The sequence below is a fragment of the Patagioenas fasciata genome, chromosome 31, assembly GCF_037038585.1.
Source record: "Patagioenas fasciata isolate bPatFas1 chromosome 31, bPatFas1.hap1, whole genome shotgun sequence".
NCBI classification, from domain to species: domain Eukaryota; kingdom Metazoa; phylum Chordata; class Aves; order Columbiformes; family Columbidae; genus Patagioenas; species Patagioenas fasciata.
The window spans coordinates 3,528,803-3,553,740 of record NC_092550.1 but is presented as its reverse complement, the minus strand read 5'-3'; the positions used below and the strand labels follow the sequence as shown (position 1 = coordinate 3,553,740).

The window sequence follows — 24,938 nt, the reverse complement described above, 5'->3', positions numbered from 1 at the left end:
CCCAGGCGTCCGGGAGGGACCCAGGTGTCTGGGGAGGGACCCAGGAGTTCGGGAGGGACCCAGGCGTCCGGGGAGGGACCCAGGAGTTCGGGACCCAGGCATCCGGGGGGAACCCAGGAGTCCGGGAGGGACCCAGGCGTCCGAGGTGAGTCACATCACCCTTGGCATCCCCCGCAAAGCATCATGGGAACCTCCCCGGACGCCTGGGTCCCCTTGGGTAACAATGATGGTGGAGCAAAGCATGATGGGAAACCGGGGATGCCTGGGTCCCTGGGGCACTCCTGGGTCCTTCCTGGACTCCTGGGTCCCCAGAGCCCCTCCCCACCCCCCTTAATTAAACCCCCCCCAACGTCATGGGGACGAGGCCGATAAGATAATATTAATTAATCATTAACGAGCGGCAAAAAAGGGGACCCAGGCGTCCGGGGCCTCCCCCCCATATTTGATAAGATGGAGCTTGATAAGGGGGGGAGCAACATCAAGGGCGACCCAAGGGTGGGGGGACTCAGGAGTTCGGGGGGGACCCAGGAGTTCAGGAAGGGACCCAACTAGGGGACCCAGGCGTTCGGGGGGACCCAGGCGTTCGGGGAGGGACCCAGGAGTTCGGGGGGAACCCAGGAGTTCAGGAAGGGACCCAACGGGGGGACCCAGGAGTTCGGGAGGGACCCAGGAGTTCGGGAGGGACCCAGGCGTCCGGGCGAGGTGACCTTGGGGCGGTTCCCGCCCCCGGGGTTCGGGGGGTATAAGAGGAGGTGGCGATGGGACTGGGAGGCACTGGGAGCTACTGGGAGACACTGGGAGCTGCCATGGGGAAGGAGGTGAGGACGGACGGACGGACATGGGGACTGGGAGGGAATGGGGGGGACTGGGATGGACTGGGGGGGACTGGAAGAGACTGGGGGGGAATGGGGGGGACTGGAATGGACTGGGGGGGACTGAGATGGACTGGGGGGGAATGGGATGGACTGGGGGGGAATGGGATGGGACTGGGAGGGACTGGGGGGACTGGGATTGGGCTGGGAGGGACTGGGGTGGACTGGGAGGGACTGGGGGGGACTGGGAGGGACTGGGATGGGCTGAAGGGGACTGGGAGGGACTGGGATGGGCTGAAGGGGACTGGGAGGGAACTGGGATGGACTGGGATGGACTGGGGTGGACTGGGGGGCACTGGGATGGACTGGGATGGACTGGGGTGGACTGGGGGGGACTGAGGGGAACTGGGAGGGACTGGGATGGACTGAGGGGGACTGGGAGGGACTGGGGGGGACTGGGGTGGGACTGGGGGGCACTGGGATGGACTGAGGGGGACTGGGATGGACTGGGGTGGACTGGGGGGGACTGAGGGGGACTGGGAGGGACTGGGATGGACTGAGGGGGACTGGGAGGGACTGGGATGGGCTGGGAGGGACTGGGGAGGATGGACACACAGATGACCTTGACCTCGTTGACCTCTGACCTTGACCTTGACCCCCCCAGGAGAGCTACGAGTTGGGCCCCACCCGGGGCAAAGCCAAACGGAAACGGGAGAAACTGGAGGACATGAAGAGGGAGATGGACGTGGTAACTGGGACTGACTGGGAGCACTGGGAGGGGATGGGTGCCTCCCGGACACCTGGGTCCCTTCCCGAACTCCTGGGTTCCTCCCCGAACTCCTGGGTCCCCTATTTGGGTCCCTCCCAAACTCCTGGGTCCCCTATTTGGGTCCCCTCCCGAACTCCTGGGTCCCCTCCCGAACTCCTGGGTCCCCTATTTGGGTCCCTCCCAAACTCCTGGGTCCCCTCCCGAACTCCTGGGTCCTCTCCTGAACTCCTGGGTCCCCTATTTGGGTCCCTCCCCGAACTCCTGGGTCCCCTATTTGGGTCCCTCCCCGAACTCCTGGGTCCCTCTCTGAACTCCTGGGTCCCCTATTTGGGTCCCTTCCCGAACTCCTGGGTCCCTTCCCGAACTCCTGGGTCCCTCCCTGAACTCCTGGGTCCCCTATTTGGGTCCCTCCCAAACTCCTGGGTCCCCTATTTGGGTCCCTCCCCGAACTCCTGGGTCCCCTATTTGGGTCCCTCCCAAACTCCTGGGTCCCCTATTTGGGTCCCTCCCCGAACTCCTGGGTCCCTCCCGAACTCCTGGGTCCCCTCCCGAACTCCTGGGTCCCTCCCCGAACTCCTGGGTCCCCTATTTGGGTCCCTTCCAAACTCCTGGGTCCCCTATTTGGGTCCCCTCCCGAACTCCTGGGTCCCCTCCCGAACTCCTGGGTCCCTCCTGTGGGCTGGGGGGTTGGGGAGGACGCTGAGGCCTGGGGGGGGAACTGGTGTGGAATGGGTGGAACTGGGAAGGTCAGAGGTCAGAGGTCAAAGGTCGCCGCCCCCAGGATGACCACAAACTGGAGCTGAGCGAACTGGAGGTCAAGTACAGCACCAGTATCAGCAAGGTGACCTTTGACCCCTGACCCCCAGCTTATCCCCATTGACCCCGTTGATCCCATTGACCCCCCCATTGACCTCATTGCTTCCCCATTGGCCCCATTGACCCCCTTGACTCCATTACCCCCCCATTGTCTCCATTGACCCCATCGAACCCCCCAACCCTCTTGACCCATCCACCCTATTGACCTCATTGGCCCCCCATTGACCCATTGATCCCCCATTGACTCCATTGCCCCCTCTTGACCCCATTGACCCCCTATTGACCCCACTGATCCCATTGACCCCATTGATGCCCCCCTTGACACCATTGTCTCCCCATTGACTCCGTTGACCCCATTGACCCGATTGCCCCCCATTGACCCCATTGACCCCATTACCCCCCATTGACCCTATTGACCCCATTGCCCCCCCATTCACTCCATTGTCCCCATTGACACCTCCCCTTGACCCCATTGACCCCCCACTACCCCCATTGCTCCCATTGCCCCCATTGACCCCTTTGACCCCATTGCCCCCCCATTGTCTCTATTGACCCCTTTGACCCCATTACCTCCCCATCGACCCCATTGCTCACCCATTGACCCCACTGACCCCATGGACCCCCCCAACCCTCTTGACCCGTCAACCCCATTGAACCCATTGCCCCCCCATTGACCCCACTGCCCCCTTTGCCCCCATTGACCCTCCCCTTGACCCCATTGCCCCCCCATTGACTCCATTGACCCCATTGACCCCATAGTTTCCCCATTGACCCCATTGCCCCCATTGCTCCCCCCCACTGACCCCATTGTCCCCCATTGACTCCATTGACCCCATAGCTTCCCCATTGACCCCATTGCCCCCCCATTGACCCCATTGACCCCGTAGCTTCCCCATTGACCCCGTAGCTTCCCCATTGACCCCATTGCCCCCCCATTGACCCCATAGCTTCCCCATTGACCCCATAGCTTCCCCATTGACCCCATTGCCCCCCCATTGACCCCATTGACCCCATAGCTTCCCCATTGACCCCATAGCTTCCCCATTGACCCCATTGACCCCATAGCTTCCCCATTGACCCCATAGCTTCCCCATTTACCCCATTGCCCCCCCATTGGCCCCATTGACCCCATGGCTTCCCCATTGACCCCATTGCCCCACCTTTGACCCCATTGACCCCATAGCTTCCCCATTTACTCCATTGCCCCCATTGCTCCCCCCACTGACCCCATTGTCCCCCATTGACTCCATTGACCCCATTGCCCCCCCCATTGACTCCATTGCCCCCCATTGGCCCCATTGACCCCATAACTTCCCCATTTACTCCATTGCCCCCATTGCTCTCCCCATTGTCCCCTTTGCCCCCATTGACCCTCCCCTTGACCCCATTGACCCCATTGCTCCCCCATTGACCCCACTGCCCCCTTTCCCCCCCAGGGCCTGGTGGAGGCCGTGGCCGCCGAGCGCCTCCTCCGGGATGGTCCCAACGAGCTTCGCCCCCCACGTGGGACCCCCGAGTGCGTCAAGTTCGGGCGCCAATTGGCCGGGGGGCTGCAGTGCCTCATGTGGGTGGCGGCCGCCATCTGCCTCATCGCCTATGGCGTCCAGGAGGGCGAGGGCGACCGCGGCAGCTCCGACAACGTGGGTCACGCTCGGGGGCGTTCGGGGGACGTTCGGGGACCGTTGGGTGCATTTGGGGGGAAGTTCGGGACAATGGGGTCAGTGGGGTCAATGGGTGGTCAGTGGGAGGTCCATGGGGTCAATGGGGGGCAATGGGGTCAGTGAGGTCAAGGGGGGAGTCAATGGGGTCAATGGAGTCAATGGGGGCGTCAATGGGATCCATGGGGTCAATTGGGGGCTCAACAGGGTCAATGGGTCAATGGGGTTGATGGGGTCAGTGGGGTCAATGGGGAGTTAATGTGGGGGCAATTGGGTGAATGGGGTAAATGGAGGTCAGTGGAGTCAATGGGGAGGCTATGGGGTCAATGGGGTTGATGGGTGGTTAATGGAGTGAATGGGGAGTAAGTGGGGTTGGTGGGGGGTCAATGGGGTCAATGGAGTCAATGGGGGCGTCAATGGGATCCATGGGGTTAATTGGGGACTCAAGAGGGTCAATGGGTCAATGGGGTTGATGGGGTCAATGGGGTCAATGGGGAGTTAATGTGGGGGCAATTGGGTGAATGGGGTAAATGGAGGTCAGTGGAGTCAATGGGGAGGCTATGGGGTCAATGGGGTTGATGGGTGGTTAATGGAGTCAGTGGAGTCAATGGGGAGGCTGTGGGGTCAATGGGGAGTAAGTGGGGTTGATGGGGGGGTCAATGGGGTCAATGGAGTCAATGGGAAAGCTATGGGGTCAGTGGGAGGTCAGTAGGATCAGTGGAGCCAAGGGGGGGGTCAATGGGGTCAATGGGGTGGCAATTGGGTCAATGGGGGGACAATGGGGTCAATGGAGCCGATAGGGCAGCTATGGGGTCAATGGCGTTAATGGGGTCAAGGGGGGTGTCAATGGGATCAGTGGAGTCAATGGGGAAGCTATGAGGTCAATGGGGTCGATGGGGGGTCAATGGGGTCAATTGGGAGCTCAACAGGGTCAATGGAGTCAATGGGGTTGATGGGGGGTCAATGGGGTCAATGAAACCAATGGGGTCAATAGGGGGGCAATTGGGTCAATGGGGGTCAATGGGGTCAATGGAGAAGCAATGGGGTTAATGGGGTCATGGGGCTGAGGGGGGGTCAGTGGGGTCAATGGAGTCAATGGGGGGCAATGGGGTCAGTGGGGGGCAATGGGGTCAGTGGGGTCAATGGAATCAGTGGGGGGGCAGTAGGGTCAATGGGGTTGATGGGGTGTCAATGGGGTCAGTGGGGGTCAGTGGAGCTAATGGGAGGTCAATGGGGTCAATTGGGGGCATCAATGGGGTCAATGGGGTCATGGGATCAATGGGGAAATTCGGGTCCATCTTAGGGGCCACTTGGGTCCATTTGGGGGTCACATGGGACCATTTTGGGTCCATTTGGGGGCCGATCCGGGTCTATTTGCCCTTACGGAACATCCGGAGCACAACGACCCCCAACGCGGGGACAACCTGTGGGTCTCGTGGGTGGGACCCAGGCGTTCGGGCCCCTCCCGTGGTGCCCCCCGGACGCCTGGGTCCCCCGTGACGTGGTCCCCGTGTCCCAGTTGTATTTGGCCATCGCGCTCATCGCCGTGGTCGTCGTCACCGGCTGCTTCGGTTACTACCAGGAGTTCAAGAGCACCAACATCATCGCCAGCTTCAAGAACCTGGTCCCGCAGGTCAGGATGAGGTCACCCGGACGCCTGGGTCCCCTCCCGAACTCCTGGGTCCCTCCCCGAACTCCTGGGTCCCTCCTGGACACCTGGGTCCTTCCCCCGAACTCCTGGGTCCCCCCGAACTCCTGGGTCCCCTCCTGAATTCCTGAGTCCCCTCCTGGGTCCCCTCCCCGGACTCCTGGGTCCCTCCCGAACACCTGGGTCCTGCCCCGAACTCCTGGGTCCTGCCCCGAACTCCTGGGTCCCTCCCGAACTCCTGGGTCCCTCCCGAACTCCTGGGTCCTGCCCCGAACTCCTGGGTCCTGCCCCGAACTCCTGGGTCCCCCCTGAACTCCTGGGTCCCTTCGGAACTCCTGGGTCCCCTCCCGAACTCCTGGGTCCCCTCCTGAACTCCTGGGTCCCTTCCCGAACTCCTGGGTCCCTTCCTGAACTCCTGGGTCCCCTCCCGCACTCCTGGGTCCCCTCCTGAACTCCTGGGTCCCTCCCCGAACTCCTGGGTCCCTTCCGGACACCTGGGTCCTCTCCCGAATTCCTGGGTCCCCTCCTGGGTCCCCTCCCCGGACTCCTGGGTCCTCCCCCGAACTCCTGGGTCCCTCCTGAACTCCTGGGTCCCTTCTGAACTCCTGGGTCCCTCCCTGAACTCCTGGGTCCCCTCCCCGAACTCCTGGGTCCCTCCCGGACGCCTGGGTCCCTCCCCGAACTCCTGGGTCCCTCACCCGGACGCCTGGGTCCCCTTTAGCAAGCCACCGTGATCCGAGAAGGCGGCAAACTCCAAATCAACGCCAACGAGCTGGTGGTGGGAGACGTGGTGGAGATCAAAGGGGGCGACCGCGTCCCCGCCGACATCCGCATCATCTCGGCTCAGGGCTGCAAGGTGAGGACCCCCCCGGACGCCTGGGTCCCTTCCCGGACGCCTGGGTCCCTTCCCGGACGCCTGGGTCCCCCGCAGAAACCAGTCCCTTGGGTCCGTTGACCAGTTGGCCAACTGGTGGTTGAGGTTTCTCAATGGGGAACCAACGTTCGTCATGGGGATGTTGAGGTTGTTCAGCATCACCCGGACGCCTGGGTCCCCTCCCGGACGCCTGGGTCCCTCCCGAACTCCTGGGTCCCCTCCCGGATGCCTGGGTCCCTCCCGAACTCCTGGGTCCCTCCCGAACTCCTGGGTCCCTCCCGAACTCCTGGGTCCCCAACACCTTGCAGTCTCTCACCCTCACCCCTTGAGTCCTTCATTCCAAGGGCTCGGTCTCCTTCCCGGACTCCTGGGTCCCTTCCCGGACTCCTGGGTCCCTTCCCGGACTCCTGGGTCCCTTCCCGAACTCCTGGGTCCCTCCCTGAACTCCTGGGTCCCTCCCTGAACTCCTGGGTCCCTCCCGAACTCCTGGGTCCCTCCTGAATTCCTGGTCCCTTCCAGAACTCCTGGGTCCCTTCCCGAACTCCTGGGTCCCTTCCCGAACTCCTGGGTCCCTCCCTGAACTCCTGGGTCCCTCCCAGAACTCCTGGGTCCCTCCTGAACTCCTGGGTCCCTCCTGAATTCCTGGTCCCTTCCAGAACTCCTGGGTCCCTCCTGAACTCCTGGGTCCCTCCCTGAACTCCTGGGTCCCTCCCAGAACTCCTGGGTCCCCTCCCGAACTCCTGGGTCCCTCCTGAATTCCTGGTCCCTTCCCGAACTCCTGGGTCCCTCCCGAACTCCTGGGTCCCTCCCGAACTCCTGGGTCCTCTCCCGGACTCCTGGGTCCTCTCCCGGACTCCTGGGTCCCTCCCGGACGCCTGGGTCCCTCCCAGACGCCTGGGTCCTCTCCCGGACTCCTGGGTCCTCTCCCGAACTCCTGGGTCCCTCCCGGACGCCTGGGTCCCCTGTTCCTGAGCGTCATTGTCCCCCAGGTGGACAACTCTTCGCTGACGGGGGAGTCGGAGCCGCAGACGCGCTCGCCCGAGTGCACCCACGAGTCGCCATTGGAGACCCGCAACATCGCCTTCTTCTCCACCATGTGTCTGGAAGGTGACGTCATCACCCGGACGCCTGGGTCCTCCCCGCCCGGACGCCTGGGTCCCTCCCGGATGCCCGGGTCCCCCCAAACCCCATTCCCCATGGTCCATCACCCAGTTGGTCAACCGGTCATTGAAGTTCCTCAACCAACCCTTGAGGTTCCTCAACCAACCATTGAGGTTCTTCATACGAACTTTGAGTTTCTCCCCGGACTCCTGGGTCCCTCCCGGACTCCTGGGTCCCTCCCGGACTCCTGGGTCCCTCCCGGACGCCTGGGTCCCCCCAAACCCCATTCCCCATGGTCCATCACCCAGTTGGTCAACCGGTCATTGAGGTTCCTCAACCAATCGTTGAGGTTCCTCAATAGGAACCAACGTTCTTCATATGAACGTTGAGTTTCTCCATCCTCCCCCGGACGCCTGGGTCCCTCCCGGATGCCTGGGTCCCTCCCGGACTCCTGGGTCCCTCCCGGACGCCTGGGTCCCCCCAAACCCCATTCCCCATGGTCCATCACCCAGTTGGTCAACTGGTCATTGAGGTTCCTCAACCAATCGTTGAGGTTCCTCAATAGGAACCAACGTTCTTCATATGAACGTTGAGTTTCTCCATCCTCCCCCGGACGCCTGGGTCCCTCCCGGATGCCTGGGTCCCTCCTGAACTCCTGGGTCCCTCCTGAACTCCTGGGTCCCTCCCGGATGCCTGGGTCCCCCCAAACCCCATTCCCCATGGTCCATCACCCAGTTGGTCAACCGGTCATTGAGGTTCCTCAACCAACCATTGAGGTTCTTCATACGAACGTTGACTTTCTCCATCTTCTCCCGAACTCCTGGGTCCCTCCCGGACTCCTGGGTCCCTCCCGGACGCCTGGGTCCCCCCAACCCGCCATTTTTGTCCCCGTTTAGGGACGGCCACGGGCTTGGTGATCAACACGGGTGACCGGACCATCATCGGGCGCATCGCCAGCCTGGCCTCGGGGGTGGAGAACGAGAAGACGCCCATCGCCATCGAGATCGAGCACTTCGTGGACATCATCGCCGGCTTGGCCATCTTCTTCGGGGCCACCTTCTTCGTGGTGGCCATGGTCATCGGTTACCCCTTCCTCAGGGCCATGGTCTTCTTCATGGCCATCGTGGTGGCCTACGTCCCCGAGGGCTTGTTGGCCACCGTCACGGTGAGCGCCATGGGGGGTTCTCGGGTGCTATGGGGCTTCATGGGGTCCTGGAGGTGGTTATGGGGTCCCACCACAACCTAGAGGTTCTACGAGGAATCTGAAGGGCTTGATGGACCCCATGACGTGTCTGTGGGTTCCCACCACAACCTATGGGTGCTATGGGGGACCCAAAGGTCTTGATGGACCCTATGACGTGTCTATGGGTTCCCACCACAACCTATGGGTTCTACAAGGACCCGAAGGTCTTGATGGACCCCATGACGTGTCTATGGGTTCCCACCACAACCTATGGGTGCTATGGGGGACCCAAAGGTGTTGATGGACCCCCTGATGTGTCTGTGGGTTCCCACCACAACCCATGGATCCCATAAGGGTTCTAGGTGTCCCTATGGATCCAAGGCCACCATGTGACCTCCAGGATGTCCCAAAGAACCCATGGGTGCTATGGTGGACCCAGAGGTCTTGATGGACCCCATGACGTGTCTATGGGTTCCCACCACAACCCATGGGTCCCATAAGGGTTCTAGGTGTCCCAACGGGTCCGAGGCCACCATGTGACCTCCGGGATGTCCCCGTTGTCCCCAGGTGTGCCTGTCGCTCACGGCCAAGCGCCTGGCGCGCAAGAACTGCGTGGTGAAGAACCTGGAGGCCGTGGAGACCCTGGGCTCCACCTCGGTCATCTGCTCCGACAAGACGGGGACGCTGACCCAGAACCGCATGACGGTGGCGCATCTGTGGTTCGACAACCAGATCCACGCGGCCGACACCACCGAGGACCAGTCCGGTGAGGGGCTGGGGTCCCCATGTCCCCATTGTCCCCATTGTCCCCATCTCCCCAGATACCCCTGTCCCCATTGTCCCCATTGTCCCCATTGTCCCCATCTCCCCAGATACCCCTGTCCCCATTGTCCCCATTGTCCCCATTGTCCCCATCTCCCCAGATACCCCTGTCCCCATTGCCCTCATTGACCCCATTGATCCCATTGACCCCATTGACCCCAATGTCCCCCATTGTCCCCATTGACCCCATTGTCTTCGTTGTCCCCATTGTCCCCATATCCCCATTGACCCCATTGTGCCCATTGACGCCATTGTCCTCATTGTCTCCGTTGTCCCCAATATCCCCATTGCCCCCATTGATCCCATTGTCCCCATATCCCCATTGACCCATTGTCCCCATTGATCCCATTGTCCCCATATCCCCATTGACCCATTGTCCCCATTGATCCCATTGTCCCCATATCCCCATTGACCCATTGTCCTGAATGTCTCCATTGTCCCCATTGCCCCATTGCCCCCACTGATCCCATTGTCCCCATTGATCCCATTGTCCCCACTGCCTCCCATTGATCCCATTGCCTCCATTGATCCCATTGCCTCCATTGATCTCATTGTCCCCATTGATCCCATTGTCCCCATTGCCCCCATTGTCCCCATTGCCCCCATTGTCCCCATTGCCCCCATTGATCCCATTGCCCCCATTGATCCCATTGCCTCCATTGTCCCCATTGCCCCCATTGATCCCATTGCCTCCATTGCCCCCATTGATCCCATTGCCCCCATTGTCCCCATTGCCCCCATTGATCCCATTGCCCCCATTGTCCCCATTGCCCCCATTGTCCCCATTGCCCCCATTGATCCCATTGCCTCCATTGTCCCCATTGCCTCCATTGTCCCCATTGCCTCCATTGTCCCCATATCCCCATTGACCCATTGTCCCCATTGTCCTGAATGTCTCCATTGCCCCATTGCCCCATTGCCCCCATTGATCCCATTGTCCCCATTGATCCCATTGTCCCCATTGACCCATTGTCCCCATTGATCCCATTGCCCCCATTGCCCCATTGTCCCCAACGTCCCCATTGTCCCCATGTCCCCAGGCCAGAGTTTCGACCAATCCTCGGACACCTGGGCCATGCTGAGCCGCGTTGTCACCCTCTGCAACCGGGCCCAGTTCAAACCGGGCCAGGAGAACGTCCCGGTGGCCAAGGTGGGGACATCGGGGACATTGGGGACACTGTGGGGATACTGGGGACATTGGGGACAATGGGGTCAATGGGGGTATTGGGGTCAGTGGGGGGATATTAAGGACAATGGGGGTCAATGGGGACGTTGGGGTCAATGGGGTCAATGGGGGGATATTGGGGACATGGGGACATTGGGGTCAATGGGGTCAGTGGGGGGATATTAAGGACAATGGGGATCAATGGGGACATTGGGGTCAATGGGGTCAATTGGGGGATATTGGGGACATGGGGACATTGGGGTCATTGGCGGTTATTGGGGACGTGAGGACATTGGGGTCAGTGGGGGGATAGTGGTGACATTTGGGTCAATGGGGTCATTGGGGATATTGGGGTCAATGGGGAGATATTGGGGTCATTGGGTTCATTGGGGACTTTGGGGACATTGGGACCAATGGGGTCATTGGGTTCAATGTGATCATTGGGGTCAAGGGGGTCATTGGGGTCATTGGGGTCAATGGGGTCATTGGGCTCAATGGGGACAATATAGACTCCCCAGAGCTCCACCCCCTGAAGCCCCACCCATTCTAAGCCCCGCCCACTTAATCCCTGCCCACTTAACCCCTTCAACCTGATGCCCATTGAGGCCCTATGGGGGTGATATAGACCCCCCAGAGCTCCACCCACTTAGGCCACGCCCATTCCAAGCCCCGCCCCCTTAACCACCACCCACTTAAACCCCACCCTCCCCAAATCCCGCCCACTTAACCCCTTCAACCTGATGCCCATTGAGGCCCTATGGGGGCAACATAGACCCCCAGAGCTCCACCCACCTAAGCCCCTCCCACCTAAGCCCCGCCCCCTTGAGCCCCGCTCCCTTGAGCCCCACCCTCCCCAAATCCCGCCCACTTAACCCCTTCAACCTGATGCCCATTGAGACCCTATGGGGGCAATACAGACCCCCCCAGAGCTCCACCCACTTAAACCCCTCCCACCTAAGCCCCGCCCCCTTGAGCCCCGCCCTCCCCAAGTCCCGCCCACTTAACCCCTTCAACCCTATGCCCCTTGGCACCTTATGGGAGCCAAAATAGACTGCCCAGAGCTCCACCTCCTGAAGCCCCACCCATTCCAAGCCCCGCCCACTCTAAGCCCCGCCCCCTCGAGCCCCGCCCAGCTAAGCCCCGCCCCGCAGCGCGAGGTGATTGGCGACGCGTCCGAGACGGCGCTGCTCAAGTTCGCGGAGGCCACGCTGGGGACGGTGACGGAGGCTCGGGGACGCTGGCCCAAGGTGGCCGAGCTGCCCTTCAACTCCACCAACAAGTTCCAGGTAAGGGACCCAGGCGTTCGGGAGGGGACCCAGGCGTTCGGGAGGGGACCCAGGCGTTCGGGAGGGGATCCAGGATTTCAGGAGGGACCCAGGAGTGCCCCAAGGGACCCAGGCGTCCGGGAGGGACCCAGGAGTTCAGGAGGGGACTCAGGAGTTCAGGTGGTGATCCGGGAGTTCGGGAGGGGACCCAGGAGTTCGGGAGGGACCCAGGTGTCCGGGAGGGACCCAGGAGTTCGGGAGGGGACCCAGGAGTTCGGAGGGGACCCAGGAGATCAGGGAGGACCCAGGAGTTCGGGGGTGAACCCAGGAGTGCGGGAGGGACCCAGGAGTGCGGGAGGGACCCAGGAGTGCGGGAAGGGACCCAGGAGTTCGGGAGGGACCCAGGAGTTCGGGAGGGACCCAGGAGTGCGGGAAGGGACCCAGGAGTTCGGGAGGGACCCAGGAGTTCGGGAGGGACCCAGGAGTGCGGGAAGGGACCCAGGAGTTCTGGGAGGGACCCAAGTAGGGGACCCAGGAGTCAGGGACAGACCCAGGAGTCCAGGAGGGGACCCAGGCGTCCGGGAGGGACCCAGGCGTCCGGTTCCCCCCCTCCCCCAGGTGTCGGTGCATGAGTTCGGGGATCGGCAGCTGCTGGTGCTGAAGGGCGCCCCCGAGCGGGTGCTGGAGCGCTGCTCCTGGGTGCTGCTCAAGGGCCAGGAGGTGGCGCTGGACGCCCAGTGGCGCGAGGCCTTCGAGGGGGCGTACGCGGAGCTGGGGGGCAGGGGGGAGCGCGTGCTGGGTGAGTGGGGACAATGGGGACAGTGGGGACATCGGGGACATTGAGGGCAATGGGGATATTGGGGGCAATGGGGGTGATGGGGACGTTGGGGGCAATGGGGGTGATGGGGACGTTGGGGGTAATGGGGATGATGGGGACAAGGGGGGTGATGGGGACAATTTGGGCAATGGGGACATTGGGGGCAATGGGGCAATTGGGACAATGGGGACATTGGGGGTGATGGGGACATTGGGAGGAATGGGGGTGTTTGGGGGCATTGGGGGAATGAAGGTGTTTGGGACATTGGGGGCAATGGGGACATTGGGGGCGTTGGGGACGTTGGGGGCAATGGGGGTGATGGGAGTGATGGGGACATTGGGGGCGTTGGGGACATTGAGGGCAATGGGGACATTGGGGGCAATGGGGGCGATGGGAGTGATGGGGATGTTGGGGACAATGGGGGCAATGGGGCCATTGGGGACATTGGGCGCTATGGGGGTGTTGGGGACAGTGGGGGCTATGGGGACAATGGGGACAGTGCGGGCAATGGGGGCAATGGGGACATTGGGGGTAATGGGGGCAGTGGGGACAATGGGGACAGTGGGGGCAATGGGGGTTCTGAGTGAGTTGGGGACATAGGGGACAATGGTGGCGTTGGGGGGACAGGAGGACATGGGGGGAATGGGGATTTGGGGGGACGTTGGGAGAATGGGGGGACACCAGAGGTTGGTAACAAAGTCACCACCCCCTGTCCCCATGTGCCAATGTCCCCATGTCCCTATATCCCCCCATCCCTGTCCCGTTATCCCCTTGTCCCCTGTCCCCCATTGCCCCCATTGCCCCCATTGCCCCCAATGTCCCCATTACCCCCATTGTCCTCATTATCCCCATTACCCCCATTGTCCCCATTGTCCCCATTATCCCCATGTCCCCATTGTCCCCATATCCTCATGTCCCCATATCCCCCTGACCCCATGTCCCCATTATTTCCATTGTCCCCATTGTCCCCATGCCCCCATCGCCCCCATTGTCCCCATATCCCCATCACCCCCATTGCTCCCAATTTCCCCATTTGTCCCCATTGCCCCCATTGTCCCCATGTTCCCATCATCCCCAATGTCCCCATGCCCCCATTGCCCCCATTGTCCCCAATGTCCCCATCACCCCCATCGCCCCCATTGCCCCCATTGTCCCCAATGTCCCCATTGCCCCCATCACCCCCATTGCCCCCAATGTCCCCATTGTCCCCATCACCCCCATTGCCCCCAATGTCCCCATTGCCCCCATTTCCCCCACCACCCCATTGCCCCCATTGTCCCCATTACCCCCAATGTCCCCAATGTCCCCATCGCCCCCATCACCCCCATCGCCCCCATCACCCCCATCGCCCCCCATTGCCCCCCATTGCCCCCATTGCCCCCATTGCCCCCCATTGCCCCCAATGTCCCCATCGCCCCCATCGCCCCCAATGTCCCCATTGCCCCCATTTCCCCCATCACCCCATTGCCCCCATTGTCCCCATGTTCCCATCACCCCCGTCGTCCCCATGTCCCCATCGCCCCCATCACCCCTATTGCCCCCATTGTCCCCATTGCCCCCAATGTCCCCGTTGCCCCCAATGTCCCCGTTGCCCCCATTTCCCCCATTGCCCCCAATGTCCCCATTGCCCCCATTTCCCCCATCACCCCATTGCCCCCATTGTCCCCATTACCCCCATTACCCCCAATGTCCCCATTGTCCCCATCACCCCCATCGCCCCCATCACCCCCATTGCCCCCAATGTCCCCATTGCCCCCATTTCCCCCATCACCCCATTGCCCCCATTGTCCCCATTACCCCCATTACCCCCAATGTCCCCATCGCCCCCATCACCCCCATCGCCCCCATCGTCCCCATTGTCCCCATATCCGCAGGGTTCTGTGCGCGCTGGCTGCCCGCGGGGTCGGTGGCCGCGGGGACGGACCCCGAGTCGCTGCCCGAGGTGGCCCAGGGGCTCTGCTTCGCGGGGCTGGTGGCCATGATCGACCCCCCCAGAGCCACCGTCCCCCAGGCCGTGCGCAAGTGCCGGACGGCCGGGATACGGGTAGGGACAATGGGGACATTGGGGACAATGGGGACATGGGGGGAAAGGGGGACATTGGGGGTTATGGGGACATTGGGGATATTGGGGACATTGGGGGGAATGGGGGGAATGGGGACATTGGGGAGTAATGGGGACATTTGGGACAATGGGGACAGTGGGGGTAATGGGGATATTGGGGGACAATAGAGATATTGGGGGTAATGGGGGTTATGGGGACATTTGGGACAATGGGGGTAATGGGGATATTGGGGGACAATAGAGATATTGGGGGTAATGGGGATAATGGAGACATTGGGGTAAGGGGGGAAATGGGGACATTGGGGGTAATGGGGACATTGGGGGGTAATGGGGACATGGGGACATTTGGGACAATGGGGATATTGGGGGTAATGGGGACATTGGGGGGTAATGGGGACATGGGGACATTTGGGACAATGGGGACATTGGGGGTAATGGGGGAAATGGGGACTTGGGGGGACATTGGGGACAATGGGGACATTGTGGGTAATGGGGGGAAATGGGGACATTGGGGGTAATGGGGACATTGGGGGGTAATGGGGACATGGGGACATTTGGGACAATGGGGACATTGTGGGTAATGGGGACATTGGGGGTAATGGGGGAAATGGGGACTTGGGGGGACATTGGGGACAATGGGGACATTGTGGTTAATGGGGGGAAATGGGGACATTGGGGATAATGGGGGTGATGGGGACAATGGGGGGACATTTGGGTAATGGGGATATTTGGGATATTGGGGACATTAAGGACAATGGGGGGCAATGGGGACATTGGGGACAATGGGGCACAATGGAGGACATGGGGACAATGGGGATATTGGGGGACAATGGGGATATTGGGGATAATGGGGGACATGGGGACATCGGGGGGCCATTGTGGATATTGGGGGGACATGGGGGGAATGGGGGGCACTGGGGGTGACATCGTGGTGTCCCCAGGTGATCATGGTGACCGGTGACCACCCCATCACGGCCAAGGCCATCGCGGCGGCCGTGGGGATCATTTCGGAGGGCAGCGAGACCCCCGAGGAGGTGGCGGCGAGACAGCGAATCCCCCTGGACAGGGTGGACCCCAGGTACGGGGACCCAGGCGTCCGGGAGGGACCCAGGAGTTCGGGGGGGACCCAGGAGTTCGGGAGGGACTCAGGAGTTCGGGGGATGCAGGAGACTGGGGGACCCAGGAGTTTGGGAGGGACCCAGGAGTTCGGGGGGGACCGAGGAGTTTGGGGGATGCAGGAGTTTGGGGGACCCAGGAGTTCGGGAGGGACCCAGGAGTTCGGGAGGGACCCAGGAGTTCGGGGGATGCAGGAGACTGGGGGAAACAGGAGGTTGGGAGGGGACCCAGGAGTTCGGGAGGGACCCAGGAGTTCGGGAGGGACCCAGGAGTTCAGGGGATGCAGGAGTCTGTGGGACCCAGGAGTTCGGGAGGGACCCAGGAGTTCAGGGGATGCAGGAGTCTGTGGGACCCAGGAGTTCGGGAGGGACCCAGGAGTCCAGGAGGGACCCAGGAGTTCGGGGGATGCAGGAGACTGGGGAAAACAGGAGTTCGGGAGGGACCCAGGAGTTCGGGAGGGACCCAAGACTTTGGGAGGGGACCCAGGCGTGTGGGAGGGACCCAGGCGTCCGAGAGGGGACCCAGGCGTCCGGGGGTGTCCCGCAGGCTGGCGCGGGCGCGGGTGGTGACGGGGGCGGAGCTGGCGGCCATGACCCCGGGGACCCTGGAGGGGCTGCTCCGCGCTCACCCCGAGATGGTGTTCGCCCGGACGTCACCGCAGCAGAAACTCGTCATCGTGGAGAGCTGCCAGCGCCTGGTGGGGACATGGGGGACATGGGGACATTGGGGGTGTCGGGGACATTGGGGACAATGGGGACATGGGGGGCAATGGGGACAATGGGGACATGGGGGACAATGGGGGTGTTGGGGACAGTGGGGGTGTTGCTTCTCCATTTGAGTCCATTGACCTCCCATTGATCCCATTGATCCCATTGACCCCATTGATCTCATTGACCCCATTGACCCCATTGAGTCCATTGATCCCATTGACCCCATTGAGTCCATTGAGTCCGTTGCCCCCCCATTGATCCCATTGACCCCATTGAGTCCACTGCCCCCCCATTGACCACATTGATCCCATTGATCCCATTGACCTCATCGAGTCCATTGAGTCCATTTACCCCATAGTCCGCCCGTTGACCCCATTGCCCCCCCATTGATCCCATTGACCCCATTGATCGAGTCCATTGCCCCCCCACTGACCCCATTGACCACATTGATCCCATTGATCCCATTGACCCCATTGACCCCATTGACCCCATTGATCCCATTGCCCCCATTGACCTCATTGAGTCCATTGATTCCATTTACCCCATAGTCCGCCCGTTGACCCCATTGACCCCATTGCCCCCCCATTGATCCCATTGACCCCATTGATCCATTGACCCCATTGAGTCCACTGCCCCCACATTGACCCCATTGACCACATTGACCCCATTGATCCCATTGCCCCCATTGACCTCATTGAGTCCATTGAGTCCATTTACCCCATAGTCCGCCCGTTGACCCCATTGACCCCATTGCCCCCCCATTGCCCCCATTGACCCCATTGCCCCCCCATATACCCCGCTGATCCCATTGCTTCCCCACTGACCCCATTGCCCACCCATTGACCCCATTGCTTCCCCATTGACGCCATTGACCCCTTTGCCCCCCCATTGACTCCAATGTCCCCATTGCCCCCCCATAGACCCCACTGATCCCACTGCTTCCCCATTGACCCTATTGCCCACCCATTGACCCCATTGCTTCCCCATTGACTCCATTGACCCCATTGCCCCCCCATTGCCCCCATTGACGCCATTGACCCCATTGCCCCCCCATTGACTCCATTGCCCCCATTGCCCCCATTGCCCCCCATTGCCCCCAATGGCCCCATTGACTCCATTGCCCCCATTGGCTCCATTGACCCCATTGCCCCCATTGACCTCATTGCCCCCAATGACCCCATTGCCCCCATTGCCCCCATTGACCCCATTGCCCCCATTGACCCCATTGACGCCATTGCCCCCATTGACCCCATTGGCTCCATTGACCCCATTGCCCCCACTGACCCCCCATTGACTCCAATGTCCCCATTGCCCCCACTGACCCCATTGCCCCCATTGACGCCATTGACGCCATTGCCCCCATTTCCCCCATTGACCCCATTGCCCCCATTGCCCCCACTGACCCCATTGCCCCCATTGACGCCATTTCCCCCATTGCCCCCCCATTGACTCCAATGTCCCCATTGCCCCCATTGCCCCCAATGACCCCATTGCCCCCATTGCCTCTATTGACCCCATTGACTCCATTGCCCCCATACCCCCATTGACCCCATTGACCCCGTTGTCCCCCGTGTCCCCAGGGCGCCATCGTGGCGGTGACGGGCGACGGGGTCAACGACTCCCCGGCGCTGAAGAAAGCCGACATCGGGGTGGCCATGGGCATCGCCGGCTCCGACGCCGCCAAGAACGCGGCCGACATGATCCTGCTGGACGACAACTTCGCCTCCATCGTCACCGGCGTGGAGCAGGGTGACCGTGGGGACAGCCCCGGACGCCTGGGTCCCCCCCGAACTCCTGGGTCCCTCCCGAACTCCTGGGTCCCTCCCGAACTCCTGGGTCCCCTCCCGAACTCCTGGGTCCCCCCCGAACTCCTGGGTCCCCCCCGAACTCCTGGGTCCCCCCCGAACTCCTGGGTCCCTCCCGAACTCCTGGGTCCCCTTCCCTATAGGTCGCCTGATCTTCGACAACCTCAAGAAGTCCATCGCCTATACGTTGACCAAGAACATCCCTGAGCTGACCCCGTACCTCATCTACATCACGGCCAGCGTGCCCCTCCCCCTGGGCTGCATCACCATCCTCTTCATCGAGCTCTGCACCGACATCGTGAGTCCCGCCCGGACGCCTGGGTCCCTCCCGAACTCCTGGGTCCCTCCCGAACTCCTGGGTCCCTCCCTGAACTCTTGGGTCCCTCCTGAAGTCCTGGGTACCTTGGAGCACTCCTGGGTCCCTCCCGAACTCCTGGGTCCCTCCCGAACTCCTGGGTCCCCTCCCGGACGCCTGGGTCCCTCCCGGACGCCTGGGTCCCTCCCGAACTCCTGGGTCCCTCCCGGACGTCTGGGTCCCTCCCGAACTCCTGGGTCCCTCCCGGACGCCTGGGTCCCTCCCGAACTCCTGGGTCCCCCCCGAACTCCTGGGCCCCCCCCCGAACTCCTGGGTCCCTCCCGAACTCCTGGGTCCCCCCCTGAACTCCTGGGTCCCTCCCGAACTCCTGGGTCCCCCCCGAACTCCTGGGTCCCTCCCGCCCTCCTGGGTCCCTCCCGGACGCCTGGGTCCCCTGAACTCCTGTCTCCTCCAACCTCCCGTTTCCCCCGAACTCCTGGGTCCCTCCCTGAACTCCCGGGTCCCTCCCGGACGCCTGGGTCCTCCCGGACGCCTGGGTCCCTCACCCGGACGCCTGGGTCCGCAGTTCCCCTCGGTGTCGCTGGCCTATGAGAGGGCAGAGAGCGACATCATGCACCTGAAGCCCCGGAACCCCCGACGCGACCGATTGGTCAACGAGCCCCTGGCCGCCTATTCCTACTTCCAGATCGGTACGGCCGGACGCCTGGGTCCCTCCTGGACGCCTGGGTCCCCTCCCGGACTCCTGGGTCCCTCCCGGACGCCTGGGTCCCTCCCGAACTCCTGGGTCCCCTCCCAGACTCCTGGGTCCCTCCCGAACTCCTGGGTCCCCTCCCGGACTCCTGGGTCCCCTCCCGGACTCCTGGGTCCCTCCCGGACTCCTGGGTCCCTCCCGAACTCCTGGGTCCCCTCCCGGACTCCTGGGTCCCCTCCCGAACTCCTGGGTCCCTCCCGGACTCCTGGGTCCCTCCCGGACTCCTGGGTCCCCTCCCGGACTCCTGGGTCCCCTCCCGGACTCCTGGGTCCCTCCCGGACTCCTGGGTCCCCTCCTGGACTCCTGGGTCCCCTCCCGGACTCCTGGGTCCCCTCCCGGACTCCTGGGTCCCTCCCGAACTCCTGGGTCCCCTCCCGGACTCCTGGGTCCCTCCCGGACTCCTGGGTCCCCTCCTGGACTCCTGGGTCCCTCCCGGACTCCTGGGTCCCCTCCCAAACTCCTGGGTCCCCTCCCGAACTCCTGGGTCCCTCCTGGACTCCTGGGTCCCCCGAACTCCTGGGTCCCTCCTGAACTCCTGGGTCTCTCCCGGACTCCTGGGTCCCCCAGTCTCCCATTTTCCCCCAAACTCCCATTTCCCCCGGATGCCTGGGTCCCCTCCCGAACTCCTGGGTCCCCTCCCGAACTCCTGGGTCCCCTCCCGAACTCCTGGGTCCCTCCCGAACTCCTGGGTCCCCTCCCGAACTCCTGGGTCCCTCCCTGAACTCCTGGGTCCCTCCCTGAACTCCTGGGTCCCTCCCGGACTCCTGGGTCCCTCCCGGACTCCTGGGTCCCCCAGACTCCTGTGTCCCCTGAACTCCTGGGTCCTTTTCCACTTGGACGCCTGGGTCCCCTCCCGAACTCCTGGGTCCCCCAAGCTCCCGTTTCCCCCCAAACCCCTGTATCCCCCGGACACCTGGGTCCCTCCCGGACTCCTGGGTCCCTCCCGGACGCCTGGGTCCCCTATAGGTGCTATCCAGTCCTTTGCGGGGTTCGTGGACTACTTCGTGGCCATGGCCCAGGAGGGCTGGTGGCCACTGCTCTGCGTGGGGCTGCGCCCGCGCTGGGAGGACGAGCACGAGCAGGAGCTGCAGGACAGCTACGGGCAGCAGTGGGTACGTATGGACCCCATAGGGACCTATAGGGTCCTACAGAGCCCTAGAGACACCTACAGAGCCCTATAGAGCTACATGGGGTCTCTATGGTTCCCTATTGGTCTCTATGGTTCCCTATTGGTCTCTATGGTTCCCTATTGGTCTCTATGGTCTCTATGGCTCTCTATGGCTCTCTGTGGTCTCTATGGGTCCTTATGGGTCTCTATGGTTCTCTGTGGTCCCTATGGGTCCCTATGGGTCTCTATGGGTCTCTGTGGTCTCTATGGGTCGCTATGGGTGTCTATGGTCCCTATGGCTCTCTATGGGTCTTTATGGCTCTCTATGGTCTCTATGGCTCTCTATGGTCTCTATGGGTCTCTATGGTTCTCTATGGTCTCTATGGGTCGCTATGGGTCTCTATGGTTCTCTGTGGTCCCTATGGGTCCCTATGGGTCTCTATGGGTCTCTGTGGTCTCTATGGGTCGCTATGGGTGTCTATGGTCCCTATGGCTCTCTATGGGTCTTTATGGCTCTCTATGGTCTCTATGGCTCTCTATGGTCTCTATGGGTCTCTATGGTTCTCTATGGTCTCTATGGGTCGCTATGGGTCTCTATGGTTCTCTGTGGTCCCTATGGGTCCCTGTGGGTCTCTATGGTCTCTGTTGATCTCTATGGGTCTCTGTGGTCTCTATGGGTCACTATGGGTCTCTATGGTCTCTATGGCTCTCTATGGTCTCTATGGCTCTCTATGGTCTCTATGGGTCTCTATGGGTCTCTATGGTTCTCTATGGCGCTCTATGGTTCCCTATGGGTCTCTATGGCTCTCTATGGTTCCCTGTTGGTCTCTATGATTTCCTGTTGGTCTCTATGGTTCCCTATGGGTCTCTATGGGTCTCTGTGGGTCTTTATGGGTCGCTATGATTCCCTATGGTTCCCTATTGGTCTCTATGGGTCCCTATGGTGCTCTATGGTCCCTATGGGTCCCTGTGGGTCTCTATGGATCCCTACTGGTCTCTATGATTCCCTATTGGTCTCTATGGTTCTCTATGGGTCTCTATGGGTCTCTATGGGTCTCTGTTGATCTCTATGGGTCTCTAAGGGTGTATGGGGGTCTATATGGTGTCTATACATCCCATAGACGTTCTGGCAGCGGCGGTACCAGCAGTACACGTGCTACACCGTGTTCTTCATCAGCATCGAGATGTGTCAGATCGCCGACGTGCTCATCCGCAAGACCCGGCGCCTCTCGCTGCTCCAGCAGGGCCTCTTCCGGTCGCCTATGGAGCCTATAGGGGGCTATATGGGCTTATGGGGTCCTATGGGGGCCAGAGAGGGCCATAGGGGGCCGTGGAGTCAATGGGGTTTTGCTGGAGTCAATGGGGGCTCTGCCAAGGTCTGTGGGGTCTACGGGAGCTATGGGGTTCTTATGGTCACCTATAGGGTCTATAGGGGGCTATGGGGTCCATTAGGGTCTATGGGGGTCCATAGGGGGCTGTGGGGTCAATGGGGTTTTGCTGGGTGCAATGGGGGCTCTGCCAAGGTCTATGGGAGCTATGGGGCTCTTTTGGTCTCCTATAGATGCTATAGGGGGCTATGGGGTCTATAGGGGTCCAGAGAGGGCCACAGGGGGCTGTGGAGTCAATGGGGTTTTGCTGGGTGCAATGGGGGCTCTGCCAGGGTCTATGGGAGCTATGGGGATCTACTGGTCACCTATAGGGGCTATAGGGTCTATAAGAGGTTATGGGGTCCATTGGGGTCTATGGGGGTCCATAGGGAGCTGTGGAGTCAATGGGGTTCTGCTGGGCTCTATGGGGTTCTCATGGTCACCTATAGATGCTATAGGGGGTTATGGGGTCCGTGGGGGTCTATGGGTCCTATGGGGTCTGTGGGGGTCTATAGCGTTTATGGGGCTCTGCTGGGGTCTATAGGGGGCTATGGGGGCTGTTGGGGGCTATAAGGAGCTATGGGGGCTATAGGGGTCTATGGGGTCCATTGGGGTCTATGGGGGTCTATAGGGCTTATGGGGCTCTGCTGGGGTCTATAGGGGGCTATAGGGGCTGTTGGGGGCTATAGGGGGCTCTGGGCTTCCTATAGTGCCCATAGGGGCTCTATGGGGGCATAGGGTGCTATAGAGGACTATAGGGGCTATGGGGGCTATAGGTGCCTATATATCCTCAGCGGGTGCTATTGGGGCCCATAGGTCTCTCCAGGTCCCTATGGGGCCCCATAGGAGCCCATAGGTCCCTACAGGAGCCTACAAGAGCTGCCCATAGGGTGCCCATAGGGTGCTGTAGGTGCTATAGGTGGCGTCTCCCCCTATAGGAACCACATCCTGGTCATCGCCATCGTGTTCCAGGTCTCCATCGGCTGCTTCCTCTGCTACTGCCCCGGGATGCCCAACGTCTTCAACTTCATGCCCATCCGGTACGCCCGGACGCCTGGGTCCCTTGGGGCACGCCTGGGTCCCTCCCGAACACCTGGGTCCCTTGGGGCACGCCTGGGTCCCTCCCGAACTCCTGGGTCCCTTGGGGCACTCCTGGGTCCCTCCCGAACACCTGGGTCCCTTGGGGCACTCCTGGGTCCCTCCCAAACACCTGGGTCCCTTGGGGCACGCCTGGGTCCCTCCCGAACTCCTGGGTCCCTTGGGGCACTCCTGGGTCCCTCCCGAACACCTGGGTCCCTTGGGGCACTCCTGGGTCCCTCCCGAACACCTGGGTCCCTTGGGGCACGCCTGGGTCCCTCCCGAACTCCTGGGTCCCTTGGGGCACTCCTGGGTCCCTCCCGAACACCTGGGTCCCTTGGGGCACTCCTGGGTCCCTCCCAAACACCTGGGTCCCTTGGGGCACTCCTGGGTCCCCCCTGGATGCCTGGGTCCCTCCCGAACTCCTGGGTCCTTCCCCGAACTCCTGGGTCCCTTCCCCGAACTCCTGGGTCCCTTGGGGCACTCCTGGGTCCCCCCTGGATGGCTGGGTCCCTCCCGAACTCCTGGGTCCCTTGGGGCACGCCTGGGTCCCTCCCGAACTCCTGGGTCCCTTGGGGCATGCCTGGGTCCCTCCCGAACTCCTGGGTCCCTTGGGGCACTCCTGGGTCCCCCCTGGGTGCCTGGGTCCCTCCCGAACTCCTGGGTCCCCTCCCGAACTCCTGGGTCCTTCCCCGAACTCCTGGGTCCCTCCTGAACTCCTGGGTCCCCTCCCGAACTCCTGGGTCCCTCCCAAACTCCTGGGTCCCTCCCGGACGCCTGGGTCCCCTGACCACGTGTCCCCCCCAGGTTCCAATGGTGGTTCGTCCCGATGCCCTTCGGGCTCCTCATCCTCATCTACGACGAGATCCGGAAACTGGGAGTGAGGAGACACCCCGGAAGTGAGTGACCCCGGACGCCTGGGTCCCTCCCGGACGCCTGGGTCCCCTCCCGGACTCCTAGGTCCCTCCCGGACGCCTGGGTCCCCCCTCACCCCTCTCTTTCACCCCCCAGGTTGGTGGGACCGAGAACTTTATTACTGAGATGAAGGCTTCCCCGGACGCCTGGGTCCCTCCCGAACTCCTGGGTCCCTCCCGAACTCCTGGGTCCCCCCTTGATATGAAAGAAACGAACGGGATGAACAGAATCTGAACCGGGAGCCCCGAACCGCCCGTTTCCGCCTCCATTTGCCTCGGTGCAACATCACTTCCGGTCCTTCCAGGCGCCTCGGTGCCACCTCCAAACCTCCCCCCCTCTGCCCCCGCGACCCCGAACTTTGGTTCCGCCCCCAACCTTTTGGTTCGCACCCGAACTCCTGGGTCCCTCCCGAACTCCTGGGTCCCTCCTGAAGTTCTGGGTCCCCTCCCGGACGCCTGGGTCCCTCCCGAACGCCTGGGTCCCCGACACCCGCTTCTATTCACCCAACATAGAGCCATGGATTCTTTGCTGGCAGCGCTGGACCCCCCCAAAAAATTTAGGGGGGTGGTGGTGTGTGGCAATAAAGTGAACAAAACGCCCCAAAAAACCCTTCGGGTGTGTCGAGTTTTTCTGGGAAGACCCCGAGCCCCTCCCCCATCCTTAGGCGGGATCCCCAATTCTCCCCCTCCTCCCATTTACCCGCAATGCCCCAAAATTGGGGGACACCCCCCCCCCAAACCCCATAATGGTTTGGCCCGCCAGAGCGCTATTAGTACGCTAG

General features: G+C 62.0%; 1 protein-coding gene across 3 annotated transcripts; it reads left to right on the top strand.

Annotated features, from left to right (window-relative positions):
* The first annotated feature begins 26 nt into the window (after positions 1–26).
* ATP4A (ATPase H+/K+ transporting subunit alpha) lies at positions 27–24,764 on the top strand. Of its 3 annotated transcripts, none has more exons than XM_065859733.2 (23): positions 28–818; positions 1,477–1,560; positions 2,363–2,422; positions 3,834–4,037; positions 5,575–5,688; positions 6,425–6,559; positions 7,567–7,684; positions 8,575–8,843; positions 9,429–9,627; positions 10,724–10,833; positions 12,000–12,134; positions 12,732–12,912; positions 14,805–14,974; positions 15,934–16,070; positions 16,655–16,805; positions 18,399–18,567; positions 18,767–18,921; positions 19,505–19,628; positions 20,657–20,802; positions 21,920–22,053; positions 23,104–23,205; positions 24,050–24,141; positions 24,254–24,764. In XM_065859733.2, exons 1-23 carry the CDS (start codon positions 759–761, stop codon positions 24,280–24,282), a joined length of 3,078 nt encoding a protein of 1,025 aa, XP_065715805.1. In that variant the 5' UTR covers positions 28–758; the 3' UTR covers positions 24,283–24,764. The 3 variants fall into 3 exon arrangements, with proteins under 3 accessions (XP_071656662.1, XP_065715805.1, XP_071656661.1); XM_071800560.1 differs by having other exon boundaries at positions 66–145; XM_071800561.1 differs by lacking the exon at positions 21,920–22,053 and having other exon boundaries at positions 27–818.
* The last annotated feature ends 174 nt before the right edge of the window (positions 24,765–24,938 follow it).